The sequence below is a fragment of the Schistocerca serialis genome, chromosome 2, assembly GCF_023864345.2.
Source record: "Schistocerca serialis cubense isolate TAMUIC-IGC-003099 chromosome 2, iqSchSeri2.2, whole genome shotgun sequence".
Taxonomy (NCBI): domain Eukaryota; kingdom Metazoa; phylum Arthropoda; class Insecta; order Orthoptera; family Acrididae; genus Schistocerca; species Schistocerca serialis.
This window is the reverse complement of record NC_064639.1, coordinates 96,775,400-96,802,694: the sequence shown is the minus strand read 5'-3', so window position 1 is coordinate 96,802,694 and position 27,295 is coordinate 96,775,400. Positions and strand designations below refer to the sequence as shown.

General features: G+C 41.2%; 1 protein-coding gene across 1 annotated transcript in view; it reads right to left on the bottom strand.

The window, feature by feature from the left end:
- Window positions 1–27,295, bottom strand: part of LOC126456777 (E3 ubiquitin-protein ligase UBR5) — a 342,260-nt gene that overhangs the window by 175,383 nt on the left and 139,582 nt on the right. The window contains exons 22-23 of the mRNA XM_050092547.1: window positions 20,252–20,356; window positions 5,271–5,416 (exon numbers count right to left, since the gene is read on the bottom strand). Coding sequence (XP_049948504.1) covers window positions 5,271–5,416; window positions 20,252–20,356 — 251 coding nt within the window. The remainder of the gene's footprint in view (window positions 1–5,270; window positions 5,417–20,251; window positions 20,357–27,295) is intronic.

Below are 27,295 nucleotides of genomic sequence, written 5' to 3'. Positions count from 1 at the left end.
AATAACAAAAAGATTCTTTTAATTTGGAACAGAGATGGTAGTTTCATTTGGCGATGTCACATTTTCCAATATTTTTTGGAAAAAAATTCCACCAAAAACAAGACTGCAGACATCATTAATAACATCATGCATCAAAGTGCTTGCTTTCAGTTCTAAGTAAAGATGCAAAAACTGCCAAAGACAGCACTGTAGCTTCACAAACACGTAAAACATGTGATGCAGGCTGGATTTGCTTTTATCAGCAAATTACAGCATACAACACAAGGCATCATTCAAACGTGTTTCTACTTGTCAAACAGATCACTGACAGTTTTTATTTCAATGTTTATTCAATAATATTTCTCCCATTTAATGAATGTCTGAGGCCCTCCTGAAAAGTAATGCCTCCGAATTTTTCATACTGTTCTCAATACTGGTTGAGGTATTAAATTTCATTCATATTACTCAGTTAACTTCTCTGCTTTGCTGATGCAAGTTACAACCCTCTGCCACTAGAGTGCTCCGAATTGTAGCACTTAACAAGGCAATGAATAAGTTAACTATGTTGTCAGACTGAAGAGTTTGTCCACACACGGAGCACTCTCTCCTTCAGTATGGCAATGCCAGGCTGCACGCAAATGTTACGAACCTGTAACAATGGGAGCCTTGGGATAACTGCCGTTGATTATCCTCCACAGTTAACTGTCATTGATCATCATCTATACTGTCCCATCCAATTTTCGTCTGTTTCCAAATCTTAAAGAACACCTTTGAGGACCTTAAGCAGTACAAGTAGAGGTGAGGTTGTAGGTCCGTCAACGAAGTCACCATATAAAGAATTGGTAGGCACTATGTTTCACAAACACCAGTAGTTTGGGGGGGAAGGGCGCCTGATTTGTTGCTTAGCTCGAGGTCTAAGTTATTTTGAAAGGTGGTAAGCTTGTCGAGAGTTGGCAAAACCATTGAAAGTGATTCCATAAGATCCAGTCACTCACACTACTTCACGGAGGGGTATTCCATCTTTGCAACTAAATGAAAAGCAGTTCCCCCACCACACACACACACACACACACACACACACACACACACACACATTGCTGCTTGTGTCTGTGTATGTGTGGATGGATATGTGTGTGTGTGTGCGAGTGTATACCTGTCCTTTTTTCCCCCTAAGGTAAGTCTTTCCGCTCCCGGGATTGGAATGACTCCTTACCCTCTCCCTTAAAACCCATATCCTTTTGTCTTTCCTTCTCCTTCCCTCTTTCCTGACGAGGCAACCATAGGTTGCGAAAGCTAGAATTTTGTGTGTATGTTTGTGTTTGTTTGTGTGTCTATCGACCTGCCAGCGCTTTTGTTTGGTAAGTTTCATCATCTTTCTTTTTAGATATATTTTTCCCACGTGGAATGTTTCCCTCTATTATATTCATATATATACACACACACACACACACACACACACACACACACACACACACACAATAGAGTGAAACATTCCACGTAGGAAAAATATATCTAAAAATAAAGATGATGAGACTTGCCAAACAAAAGTGCTGGCAGGTCGATAGACACACAAACATACACACAATTCTAGCTTTCGCAACAAACAGTCGCTTCATCAGGAAAGAGGGAAGGAGAGGGAAAGACGAAAGGATGTGGGTTTTAAGGGAGAGGGTAAGGAGTCATTCCAATCCCGGGAGCGGAAAGACTATCCCAATAGGGATATGTGTGCGTGTGCGAGTGTATACCAGTCCTTTTTTTCCCCCTAAGGTAAGTCTTTCTGCTCCCGGGATTCGAATGACTCCTTACCCTCTCCCTTAAAACCCACATCCTTTCGTCTTTCCCTCTCCTTCCCTCTTTCCTGATGAAGCGACTGTTTGTTGCGAAAGCTAGAATTTCGTGTGTTTGTTTGTGTGTCTATCGACCTGCCAGCGCTTTCTCTTGCTTTTTAGGATAAAAACAACTTTTGTAGTTTCGGGAGGTTTAACTGTTATTTGATGTTACCATTTCTGATGTTAATACATGTGTGTCATCCTGGAGATGTATTTATTCAGTCTGCATTTTCCAGGTGGCAAGTTTTCAGCATTTCTTCTTATTAATTATAATTTTTCTTATAAATTATTCCATCACATATGAAACAATAAAATACACTACTCGTGCAGCATGATTCAAATTCTTCCATCTGTGACATAAGTGGCAACTGTGATGTTTGCAAGACATCATGTATGCTGTTCACGATTGGCAAATGAAGTCGACACTATGCTGCTTTTCATGTTTGGAAAATTTAAGTGCTGTATTTAGCGGTTTTATTATTCATACTTCCGTACTACGAAAATCTGCAGTTTAACTGATGCACTGCATTGAAGAACTGGACCAAATGCGCCATTTCCTTTACAATTTGTCATGCAGTTTGGCATCACCTCGTAGTTTACTACATGGGAAACTACACATGATCTCAGCCTTGGGGGTGGGGGTGGGGGTGGGGGGGGGGGGGGGGGGAGGGGGGGGATGAAGTAAAATTCAGTTTCAACATTCAGTTAAAATTTTTTAATAAATGGATGTCCTCAGATTCATAACATTTTCATACAGGAAAATGCCAATTTTTGAAACATCCCAGAAAAAAAGCCGTATTTTGTGTAATTTTTGCTAAAGCAAGCTGATTTGATATTTATCATATATTGTTTTCACGAAATTTTCCTGTCCTATTCATTAAAGATAACTTTATCATCTCCAAAAAGTCCATGGCAGTTTTAACGGTTCTGCCTGCCTTATTTATTTATTTCTTTGCTCGCTGACTGTCTTCAGTGTCGACATACTTCATTGCTACACTGGCTGTAAAATGGGGTTTGGAAGTAAACACTGACTACTTTGATGTAGCCGACAGATGCACAGTTGTGTTTCACAGTCTTTTACTTTCACTTTTCACCAACCCAGCCCCCCAATAATACACAGTTATGTATGGCCAGTACACTATTGTTCTAACTTCCTGTAAGCCTCATTAATAGTTAGCAGGCGAACCATCCACATACTGCTACAATAGTTTACTGTTGAACATCTACGAGCAGTAAAAACCTAACCACAAAGTTCACAGTTCTTGAAGAATAGAAAGGTACATATGGAGCACATACTGTTTTAACACACGGCCTAATTGTGTAATACTTATTACACTGTTAAGTTGATGCATTGTTGTTGTTCTAACCAACACAGGTTCCTCGTCTGAAACTCGGCTGTGGACTGACTGTCTTGTGACCAAAAATACGACCCTTATATATACTCACAATAACAGGTACTGAAACTACACATTGTATGAAGTTAAATTTACAGAAATTGCAATTAAAACTTAACTCATTAAAATAACTGAATACATCGAAAAATTGGTTCTTTTTAACAGTTTCTTCTACTACAAGGTTTAAACCGAATTATTTGTTTAAATGATGAAATTAACAGACATCGTTACGCAAACAAGACTTCTGACAAAACTGTTAATTACTTTGGAATTAATTAAGGGCTGGTTTTGCTAACATGTTTTCAAATAAAGCCACATAAATACTTAAAGAATGCTAGTGTTTCGTATTCCAAATGTTACAATTATTATAGAATTTATATTTGTTTAAACTTCAACAATAGAATTTAAGTTACGAAACAGTTACTGAGTTCACCCTATACAAGAAGATACTACCTTGGCATAGTCAGAATAAATTAGAAAATCAATTACATGCATAAAACTAAGCACAAAATTCGATCTGGTGTTATATTCTTTAAAACTAAGGGCTAACCTTTCTCTTTTATGAAAATGCAGATTATACTCATGTATGTTAATAGTAATTATTTAAAAGTGAAAAAATGAATTTAAGGAGCAGATGGCAAAACAAGAGGGGAAGTAAAAATATGCCGGCTTGCTTCGTCACGAGTAATGCACATCATCACACATTAAGGTTCTAGAGTTTTACTGCAAAGTTTCTACTGTCCTTGTAATACAGCTGGTTAAGTGGAAATCGAAACATACAGCATTCCACTATTAGATCAAATGGTAACACAGCTGGTTCAGTGAAAACAGAAACATACAATTTTCCACTGTCCGATCAAATGGTGACAACTGCAGTACATAAAGCACTTAACGATCATAAAAGACTGGTTGTGCTGATCAGTGTTAACTACAGAATTCTGATTTCAAACAACCTAAAACACATTGTTAGCTGAGCTGTTTGAGATGCTCACCACTCAAGAGTGAGCACAACTTATAAAACAATGTGAAAATAGCAAGCAATGCACGATCCATCCTTTTACCACTATATTTCGATACTTTCTAAGAGATGCATGTCATAAAGTGAAAAATCCGTACACTTCACGTCTTATAAATAAGGGATAAAGCGTGTGGCACAGTTGCTATTACACTGGTAAGTTTACTACCAAAATATACAGTTATGAGCATTTAACCCTTCAATGGTAACTGCTTCTAAATTAAAATGTTCATTTTTGTTGCACAGCACTCCATTTCTGAATTACAAGTTAAATCTTCATTGTTAAATCATAGATGATGGTTGTACACCAAAGTGTTATTTCCATTATGGTAGGGAAATGTCATGTGCACACAGTCTTGCAAATGAGACTGTCACTTCCACTATATCACACAATGTGTAAAAAATGTGGGTGGCTGTTTTGCCCTGAGATCTCCAGCATTGTCTACACAAGAATTCGACATGTACTTTGCTTTTTATGATTTATCTGAAGTTGTCAGAGATAAGCCGTACATGATACTTTCCCTTCAACACTTCAACAAATGAGCAGATAATGAAGTCATTTGTTTTAAAAAGATACACAAGTACTGAAATTAAAAAAGACACCTAGGAAATAAGTTTCCCTTCATATAAATATCACAGTCATTAATGCAACACTGTATACGTTATAATTAAAAAGCCTATTTTTTATATTTATAATCTTTGGTTTATCACTAACACGATAAAGGGAAATAAATAGTCATGATGTCATTCAAGTGGCCATTCTGGCATTTGCGTTCCCTGATTAAAGAAAACTAAGTAAACTCTAACTTGAACTGCAATTGTTCGAAAGGTGTGCTGACCTGGTAGCTTTATAGAACACAACATACACCAATCAACTGCTAAAATTTTGCCACTTTGTCAGCGGAAAAAATTATTGCTTTTACGTACATAGTGCTCACAATGGTAACACCTAATAAATAACAGCATATAGCTATTTCTTGTAAATGACAGTAAGAATGCTAAATCGAGACTAGAAATAATATATTACATACAATGCATATTTCTAGTTCATACCTCAGCACTGCATTTGACCAGCAAGCAGTAGGTGAACTTATCAAGCAGTGTAGTTCCACTCTGACTTTGAAGGAAATCTTGATCTTCGTATAAGGTCTGTGTAGTAGTAGATTGACGAGGCTGTTGTGCAGACGGTTCTTTCACACCTAAAATGACAGACCAAAACAAAGTGATGCTTTAAAATAACAACAGTTAAATAAAAATTACTAGGGACATGTTGGATGTGAATAAATTAAAATAAGGACTCTGAACATGTTACTTAAGACTGCTGTGTATCGACATAATGCAAATTAACGAAAAGTAACATAGCATTCTGTCAACATTTAAGCCAAAGTCTTGGAGAAAAAGCAGCTAAGAAAAAGATACCCAGACATATGGTAAACACCACGAACTGATATCATTTACTATAACAGCAGAACAGGAAAGCGATGGTACGTAAGAATGGAAGACCCTTTGATAACAGTGACGCACACAATCTGTGGAAGTTACATATAGCACCAGTCTTACTAAACAGCAGGAGAAGAGAAATAGGTGTAATGATGAATTTTAATTTTATCTATGAAGAGACATCAGTCCTTACTAAAATCGAGACACACTCGTACATCATCCTGCAAATGGTTCTCTCATAATTTGGTATAATTATGCACAGCAAGAAATAAAATGTGTACTTCTTTCACATATGAGCACGAGTACACGGTGCGGCGAAGCAATGCTTTCTTGGAAACTCTACTGGCACAATGACTTTGCATCATATGACTTTGACAATATGCGTATGAAGTAGAAAGCCAGTTGCTGTGAGAGACTATCTCAGCCTCCTATTGACTTGTTACTGTTATTGTTGCTGTTGTTAATGTAATTAATTTATTAATCCTTTTGCACAAGTGAAGTGATAGGCGAGTCATACGCAGTGGGCATGAGCCAGTCCCGCCTGGGCATACTTGTTGTATGGCATACTTTTCCCACTACCACCCGATACTTCTCTGTCACTGCCTCCACACTCATAGTTTAAGCACACTAATACGACTTTATATTGTATACTTATTTGAGAAAACATTTATACATACATTCAACTGTCTTGATCTTCATTTTGAATAAAAAGATGGTTCTAGATCTTCTTTTAGACAATTTGTGTAATTTTTTGGTACCTTCCATCAGACAATGGTTTTGGAAACAGCAATGGGGAGGAGGGTGCTTTGTTGTTCAAAATGTATATTTAATGTTATTTCTATTTCTACATGGACGGTAATGTTTATTTACAATGAGAGATTGTTGTCACATTTGTGTGTGTGTGTGTGTGTGTGTGTGTGTGTGTGTGTGTGTGTGTGTGGTCTAATTCTGATGAAGCCCTGATTGGCTGAAAACTTTGTCTGACAGACTTTTTGCTGTGCCTATCTGTGACTCAACATCTTTGCTATATGGTGAGTAGCAGCTATCCTTTACATAATATTGTCGTTATTTATATTTATTGTAAGGAATGTTCTGGTTGAAAATTATGAGTTATTTAGAAATAAAGGAGATGACTCACTGAAAGGCGGAAGCACTGTGTTGTCGACAGGCATTCAAACAAAAGGTATGGAGCTTAGCTAGCTTTCAAAATGCACTTCCTTTTTTCTTTTTCTAGATGTTGGAAAAACATATGAACAAGTGTGCACGCACACACGCCCGCCTGCGTGCGCGCACACGCACACACACACACACACACACACACACTGCTGGTAGCCCACTAAGCACAATGTAGGGAGACTGGTGTGTGTGTGTGTGTGTGTGTGTGTGTGTGTGTGTGTGTGTGTGTGCACGCGCGCTTTTCCTAAAACTAGAAAAAGGAAGTGCACTGTGGAAGATAGCCAAGCTCCATACCTTCAGTTTCGTGTGCCTACCAACACTGCACCGCTTCTGTCTTTTGGTGAGTCATCTCCTTTATTCCTAAACAATTCATTACTTATATTCGGTTTACATTATATGTCAGTACACTACATTACATCAATTTCATTGCACAGAGATTTACACTTCAAAAATTTGTCTGTGTACGACAAATCTTGAAGCAAGGAATGACGCACAGTGTTGTATTGGATTGCTTACAACACAACTAAGTGAGGAGCTCAACACATCAGTACAGAACTGAAACAAGATGGGCCATTAATATTTCAACAGAAACTGAAACTATGCTTTGAAACTGGATGCAGCTGCGATCTGGTGACTCTACTGCTAAGTGCAGTCTTCCGACACAGCTGCTAGATGCCGCATAGGTCGAACTTTCACAGAAGTGAAGCAGAAAAATACCAGGTGAATTTGAACTGCTACAACATTCCACCGGGTGAGTGACACAGGTTTCTCTCAAATTCTGCAGCAGTTTACCGGCTGAGTGGAACAGACCCTCCTGCCTTCTAATGAAGTTTACAAGTGTGAAATGGTTAAGTTATCCACCAATGTACTTACACATGAATGAGTCGCAATTTTATGCAATCTTATTAGTTGGCAGTATGACTGACACAAAGATTGAATGAATTATTTGACATACAGAAAAAAGTAACCCTTTTATATGTTGTTTATCACAAGTTGAAAGTTTACAGCCACATAACGCAGAGACAAGAGTCAAATCCAGTCCGGGCAAACATCAGTCTTGATGAGATAGTGAGGAAGACTGTTTGACAGAAAATTTGGGGGACTACAAAGATGTTCAGAGTAGTGTGAACAGGTAATTCTATGTCACTTCAATGCAGAACAGTGACTTTCCAGCCCGGCCGTCTCAGATTTCTTTCAAATTTGGTGCATTCAATGATTCAGACAAGAGATGGGAAACTACCAATTTACAGAGGTATATTACAATTGTGAAGAACATTACAGGTTTGCCGAGTTTGGAAATTGTGTGAAATTTACATGCATCTGTGTCAATATAAATGGTTATAGTTCTGGTTCTAATCGACATAGACCAATGAAACTTGTATTACTGAATAGCTAATGAGTAAAGATTTACATTGATCTGCAATATGACAAGTTTCTAAGAATTTTCACATTCAAGGTAACTGACCTTACCCTTTGACCTTTAATATCTCAAAATACCCCTTCTTCATTATTTTTTTTATTTTTTTTTGTGGTGGTGGTGGTGGTGGGGGGGGGGGGGGGGGAGGGATGGAGAGTGAGAGAGAGAGACAGAGAGAGAGAGAGAGAGAGAGAGAGAGAGAGAGAGAGAGAGAGGAGCTTGAAAGCTAGTGTCAATACCGTTTTCCTTTGTGCGTTTCTACAGGCCACACACGTCAGCTGTAAGTGAGTGGTTGCCTTTCCTTTATTTCATATAATTTAAAGGATCAGATATTTATACTATCAAAATTTTTATGCAAACATGGTCATTTATGGTAGAAGCAATATTAAGGAGGCTCCTGTTTCATTGCATCACCCAAATTATTATGCCTGGACCACACTGACCTTATCATTAAGTATTAGGACAACAAGTACCAAGATTGAAGTTGCCAGTGGAACCACAGTGTCATCAAGAAAAATACGAGATGCACTGACGTACTGTGGTTTTGTCACTATGCCTGGCAGAGTGCAATGTAGTTACGTAAGCTGTCAAATGATCCCAATGTGAGACTGCGTTATTGCACCACCATAAAATAAAGATGTGTGCATTAAAGTCACTTGTAGTGGCCTATTCAATAGATATTAATATAAAAGACTGTATGAAACTCATATGAGAATCAATAATTATCAATGCTTTAAAGTAGTTACGCTGTAATCATTAAGTAACTGTTTGAACTTATATTTACTGAGCCCACCTCTAAACATGCTGATGTCAACACCTTGCCTCGTTTACTAATTCCACATGAAGATGGCTAAATGGTTTCAAACCACTGCTAATCTGAAACATAGCCCTAACAAATTCCCTATCACTACCCACGAATACCCAATACAATGAACCAAGACCCATTACTCGACAGAATACTTGCCGCAGTCTACAAAAGACGGAGTATTTGCCCAAAATTGCTGACCTGTGCTTTAGAACACACTTCTTGTCACAGGATAGGCTAAACATAATCAAAGGTATCTCAATACTCACACTGGAAAATGAAGAATACCTTGTAGTCATTCCACTCTTGGTGCAGCCTACCAAAACAGAACACATCTGTCTTGCATTCCCGTTTTAAGAACAATGTGGTTATTACTGGTGAATGCATGGTACAATTTTCTGTATATATGCTGGAAGCAAATGAGAACAGCACACAAAGATATGACTCTACAAATGACCTATGCAACAGAGTGACCATCACATACGTAGTGTCGACAATGGCCCTCCCATAAAGTGGCAAATTCTGAAGTTTAGCATTCAGTCGAATTGTAAAAGATTTTTTTAACAGCACACAAAAGTGAACAAAATAAACCTGCACAATTTCTACACAAAAACCATTTTGAAATTGCTACCTGAATGATTGCACAATGTTGTGTTATGCATATGTCAGACTAACTGCCAAATCGCCCGACCAAAACGAAAATGAAACACTGGAAACTTTCATTTATAGAAAGCTTATTGATCAAATGTACGTAATTGTTTTATTTTAAAAAAGTTTGGAGTCCGGCACTCAATTTATTAAAATTTCACCAGCCACCTCTTCCACCAGAGCTGGGAAATTCTACTAAAATGTATGTTTCACGGCGTACCCGTGCCAACTCTGGGAAACAAAAGAACATCTAAGGTTGCATGCACCAGCGGTCAAACTCTACTATAATTAGTGGGGAAGATCAACGACAGTTCCCAGGCTGGTAGGGGCCCATGCAGTGGATACACATAACAGGACAACTCCCAAAACATGAAGAAGACCAGTGCTTCTGACATCATAATATTGAGTACTGGTTCAACATCTTGATTGAACACCCAGAAGAACAACATTAAACAATCATGCTGCAAAAACCTGAAAAATTATTTGAAAAATACCTTTCTCAACATAAATTTCTCCCACAATGTAATGCTATGAGAGATCAGTGAGTGAAAATAGGTTGAGAAATTCAACTTTATATATCAAACAATGGTAAATCCAGGATGGAATAATGACAATATGATGAAAAGGCTGGACTGCTACTCACCATACAGGCAACTCAACAACTCCTATACACACTTCCTCCATATACTGAGTAGCAATCTATCCTTTCCCTAATGTAGTGGAAAAGCTCAGTCACAGACAGGAACAAAAGACTGCTAAACCAGTAAGCTTTCGGCCGAAAAACCTTCTTCTGAATTAGACAATGTCCTATTCCGAAGTATGCTTTTTGTCTGAAAGCTTACTCATTTAGTAGTCTTTTGTTGTGCCCGACTGCTACTCACATGTGAGTAGCTATCTATCCTTTTCTTTAATTGGTTATAATAGAGGGAAACATTCCATGTAGGAAAAATATATCTAAAAACAAAGACGATGTGACTTACCAAATGAAAGTGCTGGCAGGTCGACAGACACACAAACAAACACAAACATACACACAAAATTCAAGCTTTCGCAACAAACTGTTGCCTCATCAGGAAAGAGGGAAGGAGAGGGAAAGACGAAAGAATGTGGGTTTTAAGGGAGAGGGTAAGGAGTCATTCCAATCCCGGGAGCGGAAAGACTTACCTTAGGGGGAAAAAAGGACGGGTATACACTTGCGCGCGCACACACACACACATATACAGACACAAGCAGACATATTTAAAGACAAAGAGTTTGGGCAGAGATGTCAGTCGAGGCAGAAGTGCAGAGGCAAAGATGTTGTTGAATGACAGGGGAGGTATGAGTGGCGGCAACTTGAAATTAGCGGAGATTGAGGCCTGGTGGATAACGGGAAGAGAGGATATACTGAAGAGCAAGTTCCCATCTCCGGAGTTCGGATAGGTTGGTGTTAGTGGGAAGTATCCAGATAACCCGGACGGTGTAACACTGTGCCAAGATGTGCTGGCCGTCCACATCAAACCCACCAACAACCAACAGTACCTCCATTACGACAGCTGCCACCCATTCCACATCAAACGGTCCCTTCCCTACAGCCTAGGTCTTCGTGGCAAATGAATCTGCTCCAGTCCGGAATCCCTGAAGCATTACACCAACAACCTGACAACAGCTTTCGCATCCCGCAACTACCCTCCCGACCTGGTACAGAAGCAAATAACCAGAGCCACTTCCTCATCCCCTCAAACCCAGAACATCCCACAGAAGAACCACAAATGTGCCCCACTTGTGACAGGATACTTTCCGGGACTGGATCAGATTCTGAATGTGGCTCTCCAGCAGGGATACAACTTCCTCAAATCCTGCCCTGAAATGAGATCCATCCTTCATGAAATCCTCCCCACTCCACCAAAAGTGTCTTTCCGCCAACCACCTAACCCTCGTAACCTCTTAGTTCATCCCTATGAAATCCCCAAACCACCTTCCCTACCCTCTGGCTCCTACCCTTGTAACCGCCCCCGGTGTAAAACCTGTCCCATGCACCCTCCCACCACCACCTACTCCAGTCCTGTAACCCGGAAGGTGTACACAATCAAAGGCAGAGCCACGTGTGAAAGCACCCACGTGATCTACCAACTGACCTGCCTACACTGTGACGCATTCTATGTGGGAATGACCAGCAGCAAACTGTCCATTTGCAGGAATGGACACAGGCAGACAGTGTTTGTTGGTAATGAGGATCACCCTGTGGCTAAACATGCCTTGGTGCACGGCCAGCACATCTTGGCACAGTGTTACATCGTCCGGGTTATCTGGATACTTCCCACTAACACCAACCTATCCGAACTCCGGAGATGGGAACTTGCTCTTCAATATATCCTCTCTTCCTGTTATCCACCAGGCCTCAATCTCCGCTAATTTCAAGTTGCCGCTACTCATATCTCCCCTGTCATTCAACAACATCTTTGCCTCTGCACTTCTGCCTCGACTGACATCTCTGCCCAAACTCTTTGTCTTTAAATATGTCTGCTTGTGTCTGTATATGCGTGTGTGTGCGCGAGTGTATACCCGTCCTTTTTTCCCCCTAAGGTAAGCCTTTCCGCTCCCGGGATTGGAAAGACTCCTTACCCTCTCCCTTAAAACCCACATTCTTTCGTCTTTCCCTCTCCTTCCCTCTTTCCTGATGAGGCAACAGTTTGTTGCGAAAGCTTGAATTTTGTGTGTATGTTTGTGTTTGTTTGTGTGCCTGTCGACCTGCCAGCACTTTCAGTGGAACTACTAATGGTTTCTTACAGAACACCTGCTGCATTTTAAGTCAAGAAAACAAACAACTCTTACACAGCGATATATATTGTGAGAACTTTCTTAATTGGTTCAAGGGACCATCCAGAACGTGTGAGCGAGTTCAGTAGCATAACTGCTATAACCATGCTGCACACACGGCTAATGACAAATTGCAACATTGCCCTCTTCCAAACTCCATTAATCAATGACTTTGTTGTTCTCAACATGGTGTAGCTCCACAGATGAAGAGACTGAAAAAAGTATCAGATAAAGCAAATTAATCATTATGTTAAGGGAAATGAAAATTTGATAGTGAAGGGACACTGGAATCTGTTAGCAGGAAGAAGAAGACAGTGGAAGAAAGCAGACTGTACGGTGGGTGAGTGGGTGGGAGGTGGTGGGGACACGAAAGGGCAAGCTTCCTAGGAGAGATCCGAACAGAATATGATTTATTAACTGCTAAAACTCAGTTTAAAAAATGAAAGAAGAATGCTGTGTATGTGGAAGAGACCTGGATGTGCCACAAGATTTCAAATAGATTATATAATAGTAAGTAATATCTTTAAAAATTAAGATTTTGAACTGTAGAAAACATCCAAGAGCCGACTAGGATGCTAAACACAATTTACCAGTTATGAATTGCATACTAAACTTGAAGAAACTGGTTAAATGTAGAAATTTATGAAGATATGACCTGAATGAGTTGGAAGAACCAGATGACATTGAGTTCCAAAAGAACATATAACAGAAGGGGAATGTATAACTTCACAAATAATTGTAGCTTGTAAACAAGATAACATATTTCCTGCTACCAATTATTATTGGAATCAGGCCTTGTCAGTTCCTGGAGCAAGAAACAGTGACTGCATTCACTGGATATACAGACACTGACCAAGTTGCACTAGTTTTGGTCAGTCCAGACTATTTTATTTCCTCTAGAATGTCCGTTGTATGCAGTTCCCTTGCAATGATTGTTCAGAAACTTGCTGAGATGGATCAGCATTCACCGACAGCCACAATTTTTGTTGGGTTTGAAATCGACAGTCACTGCCACACGTCTCTGGTCCTTGTTACCTAGGATCCTACTACAACAACAGCTCTTGTGCCATCAGTAGTGGAGCGACATAATTTCTCAGAAAACCATTGTTGGAGAGTATGCCTCTAAACTGGGAGGTACTATTCTTCAGCATTTTCTCACAAGGTACAAGCAGTCAAATAGCAATGAAGAGAACAGTTTCTCAAATCATGCTTCAAGATCATGTGTCAAGATAGAATGCATAAATTCTATTGCAACTGAATTACTATACAAATAAAATCTATCAGTTTCATCTGGTAAAAATTCCATCTGATCTGTTACAACTACCAGAAAACTACCCTAATGCTAGAATCTTGACCTAATCCACAATAATTGTACCCTGAAACTAAATTCCCAAATATATGCACAAAATGGATGAAACTTCGTTTGCTCGCAATCAAATATGACTGGAAAATTTTTCTTTTCTTACAGAAACAAACTTAAGCTGATACCATGGCTTAGTACCTGAATAGTGTAATTTCACTTAGTCTCCTTCCGCCGCCGAGCAGTGTCAGCAGTGCGCAAGTAGCAGCATTACTGCATTTACTAGGCAATCTTGTATTTTAATAACCGTTTAAATTTTGTCAATTTGTTTGCGCTCTCTGTAGATTAGTTCAGACGTTCTTTGCAAAACAGTTTTTAGCATGGATAGGGACTGCAACTGCTGTGTTCGGATGCAGGCTGAGTTGGCATCCCTTCGCTCCCAGCTTCAGGCAGTGTTGGCTTCGGTCAGACAGCTTGAGGCTGTTGCCAATGGGCATCACTGTGGGGGTCCGGATGGGGGTTTGTCGGGGACGGCCAGCTCGTCCCACGCATCCCCTGATCGGACTACGACTGTGGTTGCCCGGGATACTGCCCGCATTGAGGCTGATCCCTCACCTGTGGTAGAGTGGGAGGTCGTTTCAAGGTGTGGCAGGGGGCGAAAGACATTCCGGAGGGCTGAACGGAAAGCCTCTCCAGTTTGTCTGACGAACCGGTTTCAGGCTCTGTCTCAGGCTGATACTGATCTTCGGCCTGACATGGCTGCTTGTCCTGTTCCAGAGGTTGCCCCTCAGTCTGCAAGATCCGGGCAGTTGCAGAGGGTGGGCTTACTGGTAGTTGGGAGCTCCAACGTCAGGCGAGTAATGGGGCCCCTTAGGGAAATGGCAGCAAGAGAGGGGAAGAAAACCAATGTGCACTCCGTGTGCATACCGGGGGGAGTCATTCCAGATGTGGAAAGGGTCCTTCCGGATGCCATGAAGGGTACAGGGTGCACCCATCTGCAGGTGGTCGCTCATGTCGGCACCAATGATGTGTGTCGCTATGGATCGGAGGAAGTCCTCTCTGGCTTCCGGCGGCTATCTGATTTGGTGAAGACTGCCAGTCTCGCTAGCGGGATGAAAGCAGAGCTCACCATCTGCAGCATCGTCGACAGGACTGACTGCGGACCTTTGGTACAGAGCCGAGTGGAGGGTCTGAATCAGAGGCTGAGACGGTTCTGCGACCGTGTGGGCTGCAGATTCCTCGACTTGTGCCATAGGGTGGTGGGGTTTCGGGTTCCGCTGGATAGGTCAGGAGTCCACTACACGCAACAAGCGGCTACACGGGTAGCAGGGGTTGTGTGGCGTGGGCTGGGCGGTTTTTTAGGTTAGATGGCCTTGGGCAAGAACAGAAAGGGCAACAGCCTCAACGGGTGCGGGGCAAAGTCAGGACATGCGGGGACCAAGCAGCAATCGGTATTGTAATTGTCAACTGTCGAAGCTGCGTTGGTAAAGTACCGGAACTTCAAGTGCTGATAGAAAGCACCGAAGCTGAAATCGTTATAGGTACAGAAAGCTGGCTTAAGCCAGAGATAAATTCTGCCGAAATTTTTACTAAGGTACAGACGGTGTTTAGAAAGGATAGATTGCATGCAACCGGTGGAGGAGTGTTCGTCGCTGTTAGTAGTAGTTTATCCTGTAGTGAAGTAGAAGTGGATAGATCCTGTCAATTATTATGGGTGGAGGTTACACTAAACAACCGAACTAGGTTAATAATTGGCTCCTTTTACCGACCTCCCGACTCAGCAGCATTAGTGGCAGAACAACTGAGAGAAAATTTGGAATACATTTCACATAAATTTTCTCAGCATGTTATAGTCTTAGGTGGAGATTTCAATTTACCAGATATAGACTGGGACACTCAGATGTTTAGGACGGGTGGTAGAGACAGAGCATCGAGTGACATTATACTGAGTGCACTATCCGAAAATTACCTCAAGCAATTAAACAGAGAACCGACTCGTGGAGATAACATCTTGGACCTACTGATAACAAACAGACCCGAACTTTTCGACTCTGTATGTACAGAACAGGGAATCAGTGATCATAAGGCCGTTGCAGCATCCCTGAATATGGAAGTTAATAGGAATATAAAAAAAGGGAGGAAGGTTTATCTGTTTAGCAAGAGTAATAGAAGGCAGATTTCAGACTACCTAACAGATCAAAACGAAAATTTCTGTTCCGACACTGACAATGTTGAGTGTTTATGGAAAAAGTTCAAGGCAATCGTAAAATGCGTGTTAGACAGGTACGTGCCGAGTAAAACTGTGAGGGACGGGAAAAACCCACCGTGGTACAACAACAAAGTTAGGAAACTACTGCGAAAGCAAAGAGAGCTCCACTCCAAGTTTAAACGCAGCCAAAACCTCTCAGACAAACAGAAGCTAAACGATGTCAAAGTTAGCGTAAGGAGGGCTATGCGTGAAGCGTTCAGTGAATTCGAAAGTAAAATTCTATGTACCGACTTGACAGAAAATCCTAGGAAGTTCTGGTCTTACGTTAAATCAGTAAGTGGCTCGAAACAGCATATCCAGACACTACGGGATGATGATGGCATTGAAACAGAGGATGACACGCGTAAAGCTGAAATACTAAACACCTTTTTCCAAAGCTGTTTCACAGAGGAAGACCGCACTGCAGTTCCTTCTCTAAATCCTCGCGCAAACGAAAAAATGGCTGACATCGAAATAAGTGTCCAAGGAATAGAAAAGCAACTGGAATCACTCAATAGAGGAAAGTCCACTGGACCTGACGGGATACCAATTCGATTCTACACAGAGTACGCGAAAGAACTTGCCCCCCTTCTAACAGCTGTGTACCGCAAGTCTCTAGAGGAACGGAAGGTTCCAAATGATTGGAAAAGAGCACAGATAGTCCCAGTCTTCAAGAAGGGTCGTCGAGCAGATGCGCAAAACTATAGACCTATATCTCTTACGTCGATCTCTTGTAGAATTTTAGAACATGTTTTTTGCTCGCGTATCATGTCATTTCTGGAAACCCAGAATCTACTATGTAGGAATCAACATGGATTCCGGAAACAGCGATCGTGTGAGACCCAACTCGCCTTATTTGTTCATGAGACCCAGAAAATATTAGATACAGGCTCCCAGGTAGATGCTATTTTTCTTGACTTCCGGAAGGCGTTCGATACAGTTCCGCACTGTCGCCTGATAAACAAAGTAAGAGCCTACAGAATATCAGACCAGCTGTGTGGCTGGATTGAAGAGTTTTTAGCAAACAGAACACAGCATGTTGTTATCAATGGAGAGACGTCTACAGACGTTAAAGTAACCTCTGGCGTGCCACAGGGGAGTGTTATGGGACCATTGCTTTTCACAATATATATAAATGACTTAGTAGATAGTGTCGGAAGTTCCATGCGGCTTTTCGCGGATGATGCTGTAGTATACAGAGAAGTTGCAGCATTAGAAAATTGTAGCGAAATGCAGGAAGATCTGCAGCGGATAGGCACTTGGTACAGGGAGTGGCAACTGACCCTTAACATAGACAAATGTAATGTACTGCGAATACATAGAAAGAATGATCCTTTATTGTATGATTATATGATAGCGGAACAAACACTGGTAGCAGTTACGTCTGTAAAATATCTGGGAGTATGCGTGCGGAACGATTTGAAGTGGAATGATCATATAAAATTAATTGTTGGTAAGGCGGGTACCAGGTTGAGATTCATTGGGAGAGTGCTTGGAAAATGTAGTCCATCAACAAAGGAGGTGGCTTACAAAACACTCGTTCGACCTATACTTGAGTATTGCTCATCAGTGTGGGATCCGTACCAGGTCGGGTTGACGAAGGAGATAGAGAAGATCCAAAGAAGAGCGGCGCGTTTCGTCACTGGGTTATTTGGTAACCGAGATAGCTTTACGGAGATGTTTCATAAACTCAAGTGGCAGACTCTGCAAGAGAGGCGCTCTGCATCGCGGTGTAGCTTGCTCGCCAGGTTTCGAGAGGGTGCGTTTCTGGATGAGGTATCGAATATATTGCTTCCCCCTGCTTATACCTCCCGAGGAGATCACGAATGTAAAATTAGAGAGATTAGAGCGCGCACGGAGGCTTTCAGACAGTCGTTCTTCCCGCGAACCATACGCGACTGGAACAGGAAAGGGAGGTAATGACAGTGGCACGTAAAGTGCCCTCCGCCACACACCGTTGGGTGGCTTGCGGAGTATCAATGTAGATGTAGATGTAGATGTAGACTGTCGCTTCAAGAGTCATCACAATCAATTTCATTTTGTTTCACTTCTAGCGAGAATTTCCAAAACTTCATCCTCTATTAAACACAAAGATGTTCCACTTTCTTAACAAAACCAAATCTTAGTCAATAGTACCACACAAAGATGATGAAAATAAAAACTCAATGCCACAACAACAAATGCACACAATGACTACAACAGAGATCACCAAATGTTGAACAGCTAATATGAATCTGGTGCGGAAATAAGGCTCTGCTTAGTCGTGTCGACATGGTGAGATACAGTTTGACCACTGTCAAAATTACTTGTTTGTTATCTTGTGATTTTGAGGACATTTGCAATGGTTGTTTGGAAGACAATGTTGCAACAGCTTTATGGTAGTGTGAGGACGGGTAGTGTACCCTAAGAGGGCCAAGAAGCTGACTGGAAGAGTCATTAATAAATATTTTTGCACAAATTATCACTTTGCCTCATAAAATGCTCAGCACATGTACCCTTGTCCAACTTTTCCTGAGACTGCCAATCTATAGTATTCTCCTTCTCAATACTGTATCCCTGAATTTTCAAGTGCCCCATTCATATAAACATACAAGAACATTATTAGAATTCATTTTCAATCACTGAATATTCTGTTGTGCCTATATAAACTTATTCACACAACATTCTTTTATAGTAACATTGCATTTTGTCTTAGCACCTTGTAGAACAGTCTGTCTGAATAAGCTATTTGGCCTACAAAAGCCAATACTTACAATCTGATTATCATAGGAAGTCCACTCTCAGCAATGGTATCTATCGCCTCTTCTATACTTTTAGCAGTTGATTTGACTAATGTATGTTTCTCCCTGCTGTTAAGACGTAGGTCATGTCTTGTGCACGAACACCTCCCAATAGCAACTGACACACCACCAATGTGACCCCTACCTGAAGACCACAGCAATCTGCTCACTTTCTAGGGTTAACTCCCCTTGGAACCATGTTATGCAACTTCTGACCTTCAATGAATCCCACATTCATCTGCCAATTTGCTGTGCTTAACTGTCCAGTTAACTCTTTACATTACCTTCCATATTCTTGGTTAGGCTCTGCCTGCTCTCCAAACTATTAATATCTGGCCCCCTTTACTCAAAACCACAGCCAGTTGATTTAAAATACTTGTGACATGGTGTCCTGATCCCGTCACTGTTGTCCTATGCCATTCTATTCCATAGCCAGAAGCAAAACCTTTGCATTACTATTCACCTCAATTTCCAAACTGTCTCACAAGTTCACTTAATGGTCTGCTGTGCAATGATCTTGTGTACAGTTAATGATGTTCCTCCAATTCTAGTGGTAAATAAGCTTGTCTGTTATGTAAGGTAATACTAATGGAGTTATCCACCCCTCTCTCTTTTCACTCTTCATTTGTTAACTGTCCAAAGAAAACCACAAACCCCTTCAACTGAAATACTGAAGTTCAACTGCCGCAATCACAATCTCTGAATGGCGGGCTCAAGAGACTTCACTGACAACACACTATAGCCTTCACCTCCAAGCACACTTTTACTTAGCACAATGAATCAAAGCATTTATCGATAGTTACTACAATAATACTGCAGCCACTATTGTTCAAATATTATGGTTTCCAGCAAGTGGACACAAAACAAAAAATGACCGCAAATCTTATGATTCTTAGTTGGCTTGATTTCTTTTTATGCCTAACTAGAAGCTGTAACATATAAAGACTATATAGGAACTGCAATCTCTGCTGAAGCGTGAACTGATCAGGAATTAAAAGCAACACATGGTACAGAAGTTTATGTCTCTCCACAGATGATAATATGTACCAAGGTGTGTCAAACGAGGTACTGTGAACAAGAAACTAATTCCCAAGAATACACAAGCAACTGTCCGAATTTATTATAACTGATTCCATAACCTCTCACAGCAACTCAAAGAGAAATCACTTACAAAATTACATGGAGTACTGCTGCAAAAAAATCTAGGTGGTTCTCCCACGATACAAGCAACTATCTACAAAGATTATCTATCAGGCCCATCTTCTTCCGATCTGGCATACCAAGGGTTCTTTTTGCCTTTTGCTTTCTGTAAGATCAAGCTCTTGTCTCTTTCGAAGCTCCTTTTGAAAATGCTTACTATGCACCACTTTAAATCTGCAAAGAACTGAGAAACTACCACTGCCGTATCCTATTCATCTTACCTGACATTATCATTCCTCGCACTGCAGACCAATCATTCAACAACCTTTCCAGACCACGACGACTAAATCTAGGAGGTTCAAGGTCGTGGTCAGGCATATCAGGTTCTGGAAGTAAACAGAAACAGAAAAATAACCGTAAGATCTACTTTTAATGTGAGCATACTTATGAGGGCTATTCAGAAAGTAGGGAACGTTTTGGCATATTAAAAAAACACCACTAAGTACAAGAAATACATTTTATTATATAAATCTGAAAGAGCGACTGACGTACTACTTTTCCACATAGTCACCAAACACAATGAGGCACTTATCATAGCAGTGGACAAGCTTTTTTGAAGACCTTTGTCATAAAATTCTGCCGACTGAGACTTCAGCCAGTGAGTCACGCCCACCTGGAGTTCTGCATCGTCATCAAAGCACTGCGTTGCAAGCCAGTTCTTCATCTTGCGAAACAATTGGAAGTCGCTTGGTGCACGATCGGGGCTGTAGGGCAGATGAAGGAAAATTTACCATTTGAATGAATTAAGGAGTACTTTAGTGCGGTGTGCCACGTGAGGTCGGACATTGTTGTGCAAAAACAAAATTTTGGACATCAGCTTTCCTCAGCATTCGCTTTGAACTGCTCTTCTAAAGCTGTGTAAAGTTTAGTTCTTCGGTGTGCTGCAGTTTGTGCTGTGAGAGCCCCTGCTGTGCTGTCAGTGATGACTTCACGCGGGGGAGGGCCCAGGTCATCCATCGGTGTCTGGTGGGCGTGTGTCGAAGCCAAGCGCTCTGAGATGCGTGACCACCTAGCGGCACCACTACTGCTTGTTGGCTGCGCAGACAGGCTCAATGACAGCCCAAGCTCTGGAGCGTCCTTGACGCAATGGTTGCCCACTCGTCGGAGCAGAGCTGCTCAGAGCCGACGGGCTTTGGCATTGGTGCAGCCTGTTCCGTCTTCTTCTTCCTCGGTGTGTCCTGCTGCCGGCTGATCTGCCAGGGGAGCGGCGGCTGACTTCTCTTCTCCGCCTGCTGCATCTGCACGGATGTCTTGGGCCCTCTGCGAGCGCAACTGCTGCAGCTGGTTGCATGCCTCTGTCGTCTCTGCAGTCAGGGTGGCCTTGAAGGCTGCCCTATCCACATCCATGGTGGCTTTGAAGGCCACAATCGCCTCCTCCGCTGCAGCCGCCAGCACGGCGCACAACTCTTGCACCTGCGGCGCTTGCTTTACTGCCGTTGGCAGCTGGTCCCCCGCCCCACTCTCACCGGTGTGGTATTCTGGCCACCTGTGGGCAGTGGGAGCAGTCTTCTGGTTTCGTCTTCGTTCGGCGGCGCCAGCAGCACCGTCATCACTGCCTCTTGGTATGCATCTTGTCTCCCGTGCAGCCGTCGCTCGCAAAGTTTGACACTACCAGGCAGAATTTATAGTTGCTCCACGTTCGAGAAAATCAATAAGAAGCACACCATGCCTATCCCAAAACACTGTAGCCATGAACTTCCTTGCTGACAAGATTTGCACACATTTTCTTGATTTTTGGGGGGACCTTGTGTGCCTCCACTCCATGGACTGTAATTTTGTCTCGGAATTGATATGTTTCACCCAAGTATTGTCACTGGTTAACATTCAATCCAGTAATGAGTCACCATGTTTGTGGTAGGCCTCCACAAATGTCAACATTACCCCCAATCGCTATTCTTTATGGTGCTCTGTAAGCATTTTTGGCAACCATCATGCACGAAAGTTGTGGTGGCCTAGCTTTTGAGTGAAAATTTCAAATGACAAAGTCTGTGAAACTTGTGGAAAAGTAAGCAAAAGCTACGTTATTGTGAATCGAAGGTTATCATGAATCATTTCATCAACTTTGGCGACAAGATCATCCATTCTTCTCTTCATCATGAACATTGGTTTGGCCATTTTTAAACCGAATCCACCATTTCCAGATGGAACACTAACTAATTACATTGTTTCCGTACACTTCGCACAGTTCACGATAAATTTCTATAGGTTGTAGGTTATTGTCAACAAAAACCGCATCACAGACCTCACCTCACAATTGGCGGGGTTTTCGACTGCAGCGCACATTTCAAATTCGAATATTGAAAAAAACCAGATGCGCAGAGACATTCGCGCTGTCACGGATGGATGCTGACTGAGCTGAGGAGCATGCACATGCCAAAATACACGCAATCAGCACACGTCTAGTGGTGTCAGGTGTCAGACGGAAACGTTCCCTACTTTCTGAACAGCCCTCATAAAAACAAAACACAACAAAAAATTTAGGCCTATTTTGGTTTTAATACTTAGTTCTAACTCTAAGCTAGGCACATACAAAATACTGAAACTACCATTATGAGCAAACAGAACTTCAAAATAATTTCTTAATATGTCAATTAAAATTTAACATTGGAAAAGAAAATACTATTTCAGTTACTAGATAAAATGATTTTCAGTTAACCACTCTTCTAATAAATGTTTACTTCCTACACACAATGTGCAATTTACAAATGTACTTTATCACTCCACTTCATATTTTGAGCAAATGAAATCTAGTGTGAAAGTCATACTAAGAGTTTTGAATCCTACCACTGGTTTTTCTCTTTTGTTAGCACTGTTTTTTATATTGTGTTGAAATTTGTGCCCTGTTAATTTAGAATGTTAGACTGTGTGTACTATGTTATTGTAAAAAGTGGTGCTGCTCATAAACAGCACTGATTTTACTTAGGTATTGTATGCATTTACTGTATGGATCAATGATGATGGTGTCCACTTGGGTAAAATATTCAGCAGGTAAAATAGTCCGCCATTCGGATATCCGGGTAGGGGCTCAGGAAGATGTTGTTATATGGATCGGAGCATGCAATGTCAGATCCCTTAATCAGGCAGGCAGGTTAGAACATTTAAAATGGGAAATGGATAGGTTAAAGATAGATATAGTGGGAGTTAGTGAAGTTCGGTGGCAGGAGGAACAAGACTTCTGGTCAGGTGAATATAGGGTTATAAATACAAAATAAAATAGGGGTAATGCAGGAGTAGGTTTAATAATGGGGGAAAAAATGGAATGCAGGTAAGCTGCTACAAACAGCATAGTGAACGCATTATTGTGGCCAAGATAGTTAGGAAGCCCACACCTACCACAGTAAGAGAAGGAAACATAATAGGTGAATATGGAATGGGAGTAAGGAATGAAAGAGGAAACTGCCTGGTAGAATTTTGGACAGAGCATAACTTAATCACAGGTAACACTTGGTCACAAGAATCATGAAAGAAGGTTGTATGCATGGAAGAAGCCTGGAGATAATGGAGGTATCAGATAGATTACATAATGGTAGTAAGACGGAGATTCAGGAACCAGGTTTTAAATTGTAAGACATTTCCAGGGGCAGACATGGACTCTGACCACAATCTATTGGTTATGAACTGTAGATTAAAACTGAAGAAACTGCAAAAAGGTGGGAAATTGAGGAGATGGGACCTGGATAAACTGAAAGAACCAGAGGTTGTAGAGAGTTTCAGGGAGAGCATTAGGGAATGATTGACAAGAATGGGGGAAAGAAATACAGTAGAAGAAGAATGAGTAGCTTTGAGAGATGAAATAGTGAAGGTAGCAGAGGATCAAGTAGGTAAAAAGACGAGGGATAATAGAAATCCTTGGGTAACAAAGAAGATATGTAATTTAATTAGTGAAAGGAGAAAATATAAAAACGTAGTAAATGAAGCAGGCAAAAAGGAATACAAACGTCTCAAAAATGAGATTAACAGGAAGTGCAAAATGGCTTAACAGGGATGGCTAGAGGACAAATGTAAGGATGTAGAGGCGCATATCACTAGGGGTAACATAGATACTGCCTACAGCAAAATTAAAGAGACCTTTGGAGAAAAGAGAAAGACTTGCATGAATATCAAGAGCTCAGATGGAAACCCAACACTAAGGAAAGAAGTGAAAGCAGAAAGGTGGAAGGAGTATACAGAGGGTCTATACAAGGGCGATGTACTTGAGGACAATATTATGGAAATGGAAGAGGATGTAAATGAAGATGAAATGGAGATATGATACTGGATGAAGAGTTTGACAGAGCACTGAAAGACCTAAGTCGAAACAAGGCCCCGCGAGTAGACAACATCTCATTAGAACTAATGACAGCCTTGGGAGAGCCAGTCCTGACAAAACTCTACCATCTGGTGAGCAAGATGTATGAGACAGGCGAAATACCCTCAGACTTTAGGAAGAATATAATAATTCCAATCCCAAAGAAAGCAGATGTTAACAGATGTGAAAATTACCAAACTATCAGTTTAATAAGCCACGGCTGCAAAATACTAACGCGAATTCTTTACAGACGAATGGAAAAACTGGTAGAAGCCGACCTTGGGGAAGATCAGTTTGGATTCTGTAGAAATGTTGAAACACGTGAGGCAATACTGACCCTACGACTCATCTTAGAAGAAAGATTAAGGAAAGGCAAACCTACGTTTCTAGCATTTGTAGACTCGGAGAAAGCTTTTGACAATGTTGAGTGGAATACTCTCTTTCAAATTCTAAAGGTGGCAGGGGTAAAATACAGGGACTGAAAGGCTATTTACAATTTGTACAGAAACCTGATGGCAGTTATAAGAGTCGAGGGGCATGAAAGGGAAGCAGTGGTTGGGAAGGGAGTGAGACAGTGTTGTAGCCTATACCCGATGTTATTCAATCTGTATATTGAGCAAGCAGTAAGGGAAAGAAAAATTCGGAGTAGGTATTAAAATCCATGGAGAAGAAATAAAAACTTTGAGGTCCGCCGATGACAATGTAATTCTGTCAGAGACAGCAAAGGACCTGGAAGAGCAGTTGAACGGAATGGACAGTGTCTTGAAAGGAGAATATAAGATGAACATCAACAAAAGAAAAACGAGGATAATGGAATGTAGTTGAATTAAATCGGGTGATGCTGCCGGGATTAAATTAGGAAATAACACACTTAAAGAAGTGAATGCGATTTGCTATTTGGGGAGCAAAATAACTCGCGATGGTCGACGTAGAGAGGTTATAAAATGTAGACTGGCAATGGAAAGGAAAGCGTTTCTGAAGAAGAGAAATATGTTAACATCGAGTGTAGATTTAAGCGTCAGGAAGTCGTTTATGAAAGTTTTTGTATGGGGTGTAGCCATGTACGGAAGAGAAACGTGGACGATAAATAGTTTAGACAAGAAGAGAATAGGAGCTTTTGAAATGTGGTGCTACAGAAGAATGCTGAAGATTAGATGGGTAGATCACATAACTAATGAGGAGGTATTGAACAGAATTGGGGAGAAGAGAAATCTGTGGCACAACTTGTGTAGAAGAAGGGATCGGTTGGTAGGACATGTTCTGAGGCATCAAGGGATCACCAATTTAGTATTGGAGGGCAGCGTGGAGAGTAAAAATCATAGAGGGAGACCAAGAGATGAATACACTAAACAGATTCAGAAGGATGTAGGTTGCAGTAGGTACTGGGAGATGAAGAAGCTTGCACAGGATAGAGTAGCATGGAGAGCTGCTTCAAACCAGTCTCTGGACTGAAGACCACAACAACAACATCATGTGCATCTTTTTTTCAGTATTCAATGTGCAGTTCCTGTTTAGTGTCAAACTTCAGGTATAGAGTTTTGACAGTTTCTTATATTCTGGCAACAGGGACCTATTTAATAACTGCCTTTGTTTCATTCCGCTAGTCCAAAATACTCAGTCTGTGAATGATAGGGAGACTATTCTCACCAAAAGAATTATCTGTTAAGTCTGACCATATTACGAAACGGATAGATTGCTACTCAACATATGGTGGAGATGTTGAGTTGCCACTGGCACAACAAAAAGATGCTAAACCTTTCAGCCAAAAGGCCTTCTTCTGAATTGCACACGCACACACACACACACACACACACACACACACACACACACACACACAGAGAGAGGACCCTCACACATGACCACCATCTCTCGCTGCCAGCGTCAGGGGTAATGTGTGATGGAGTTGCATTTGCATGTGTGTGTGTGGGCGCGTGTGTGTGTGTGTGTGTGTGTGTGTGTGTGTGTGTGTGTGTGTGTGTGTAGGTTGTCTAGACCACATTCCACAGACCCACAAATAATGAGTCCATGCACCTTAGACTCCTTGGTAAAAAAAAGAAGGGATGCCCAAAGTAATTAATAATAGCTGCTACAATATACTGAATGTTCACAGGAGGTCAGAAACATATTTTAGATCTCCTCAAATCCATACCACCCACTTACAATTGGAATATTCCACTTTCTGAGAAACCTGCAACATGGCAGCACAATGTGAATATTCTACTTCTACAGAAACATGCAACATGGGACACACCGATCCACTTGACATGGTTTTAGTAGTGATAGTGGCAGCAGTAGTGGCGACAGCAGTGGCAGCATTAATAATGGTGTAGCACCAATTAAAATATGTCCTTTTTCATTACTCGCAGAGAAGTTGATCCCTTTCTTTACCTTATTACATGTATTACATCCTTTCATTAACATCAAAAGGAAAACATTATATATCTCCAATGATACTGAGTGTATAAGTGTTGTTTTGACTTCTCAATCTAATCAACACTTTGTTTTGAAAGCTTAAAACTATTTACAATGAGTGCTAATTCAAAACAAAAACCAAAGTTCTCCGCTTAAATTTAAAGGAATTATTGAACAATTTTCCCTGGATGTTCACTCAGAAGTCTGGCATTATTGCAATAGCACAAGTTATCAATTCCCAGAGGAACATGACCAGAGTTAACAGGGATACAGGGAACAAATGAAAACGAATACCACCAAGTCATTAACAAAATACAACTACAGAACTGTATACAGAGAGATCAAACAATGGAAACTTCAGGTAGGAATATCAACAATGTAGGAAAACAGAGATTCTACTTACTGTAAAAAAGGAACCTGAAGTTGCAGACAGGCACTCCTCATGCACACAACCAGCAACTATAGCATTTCAGGCCACAATGACATTCTGGCCCGAGGTGCAGCAGTTGGCAATTGTGTGCGCATGTGGTATGCCTGCTTTTGTGTGTGTGTGTGTGTGTGTGTG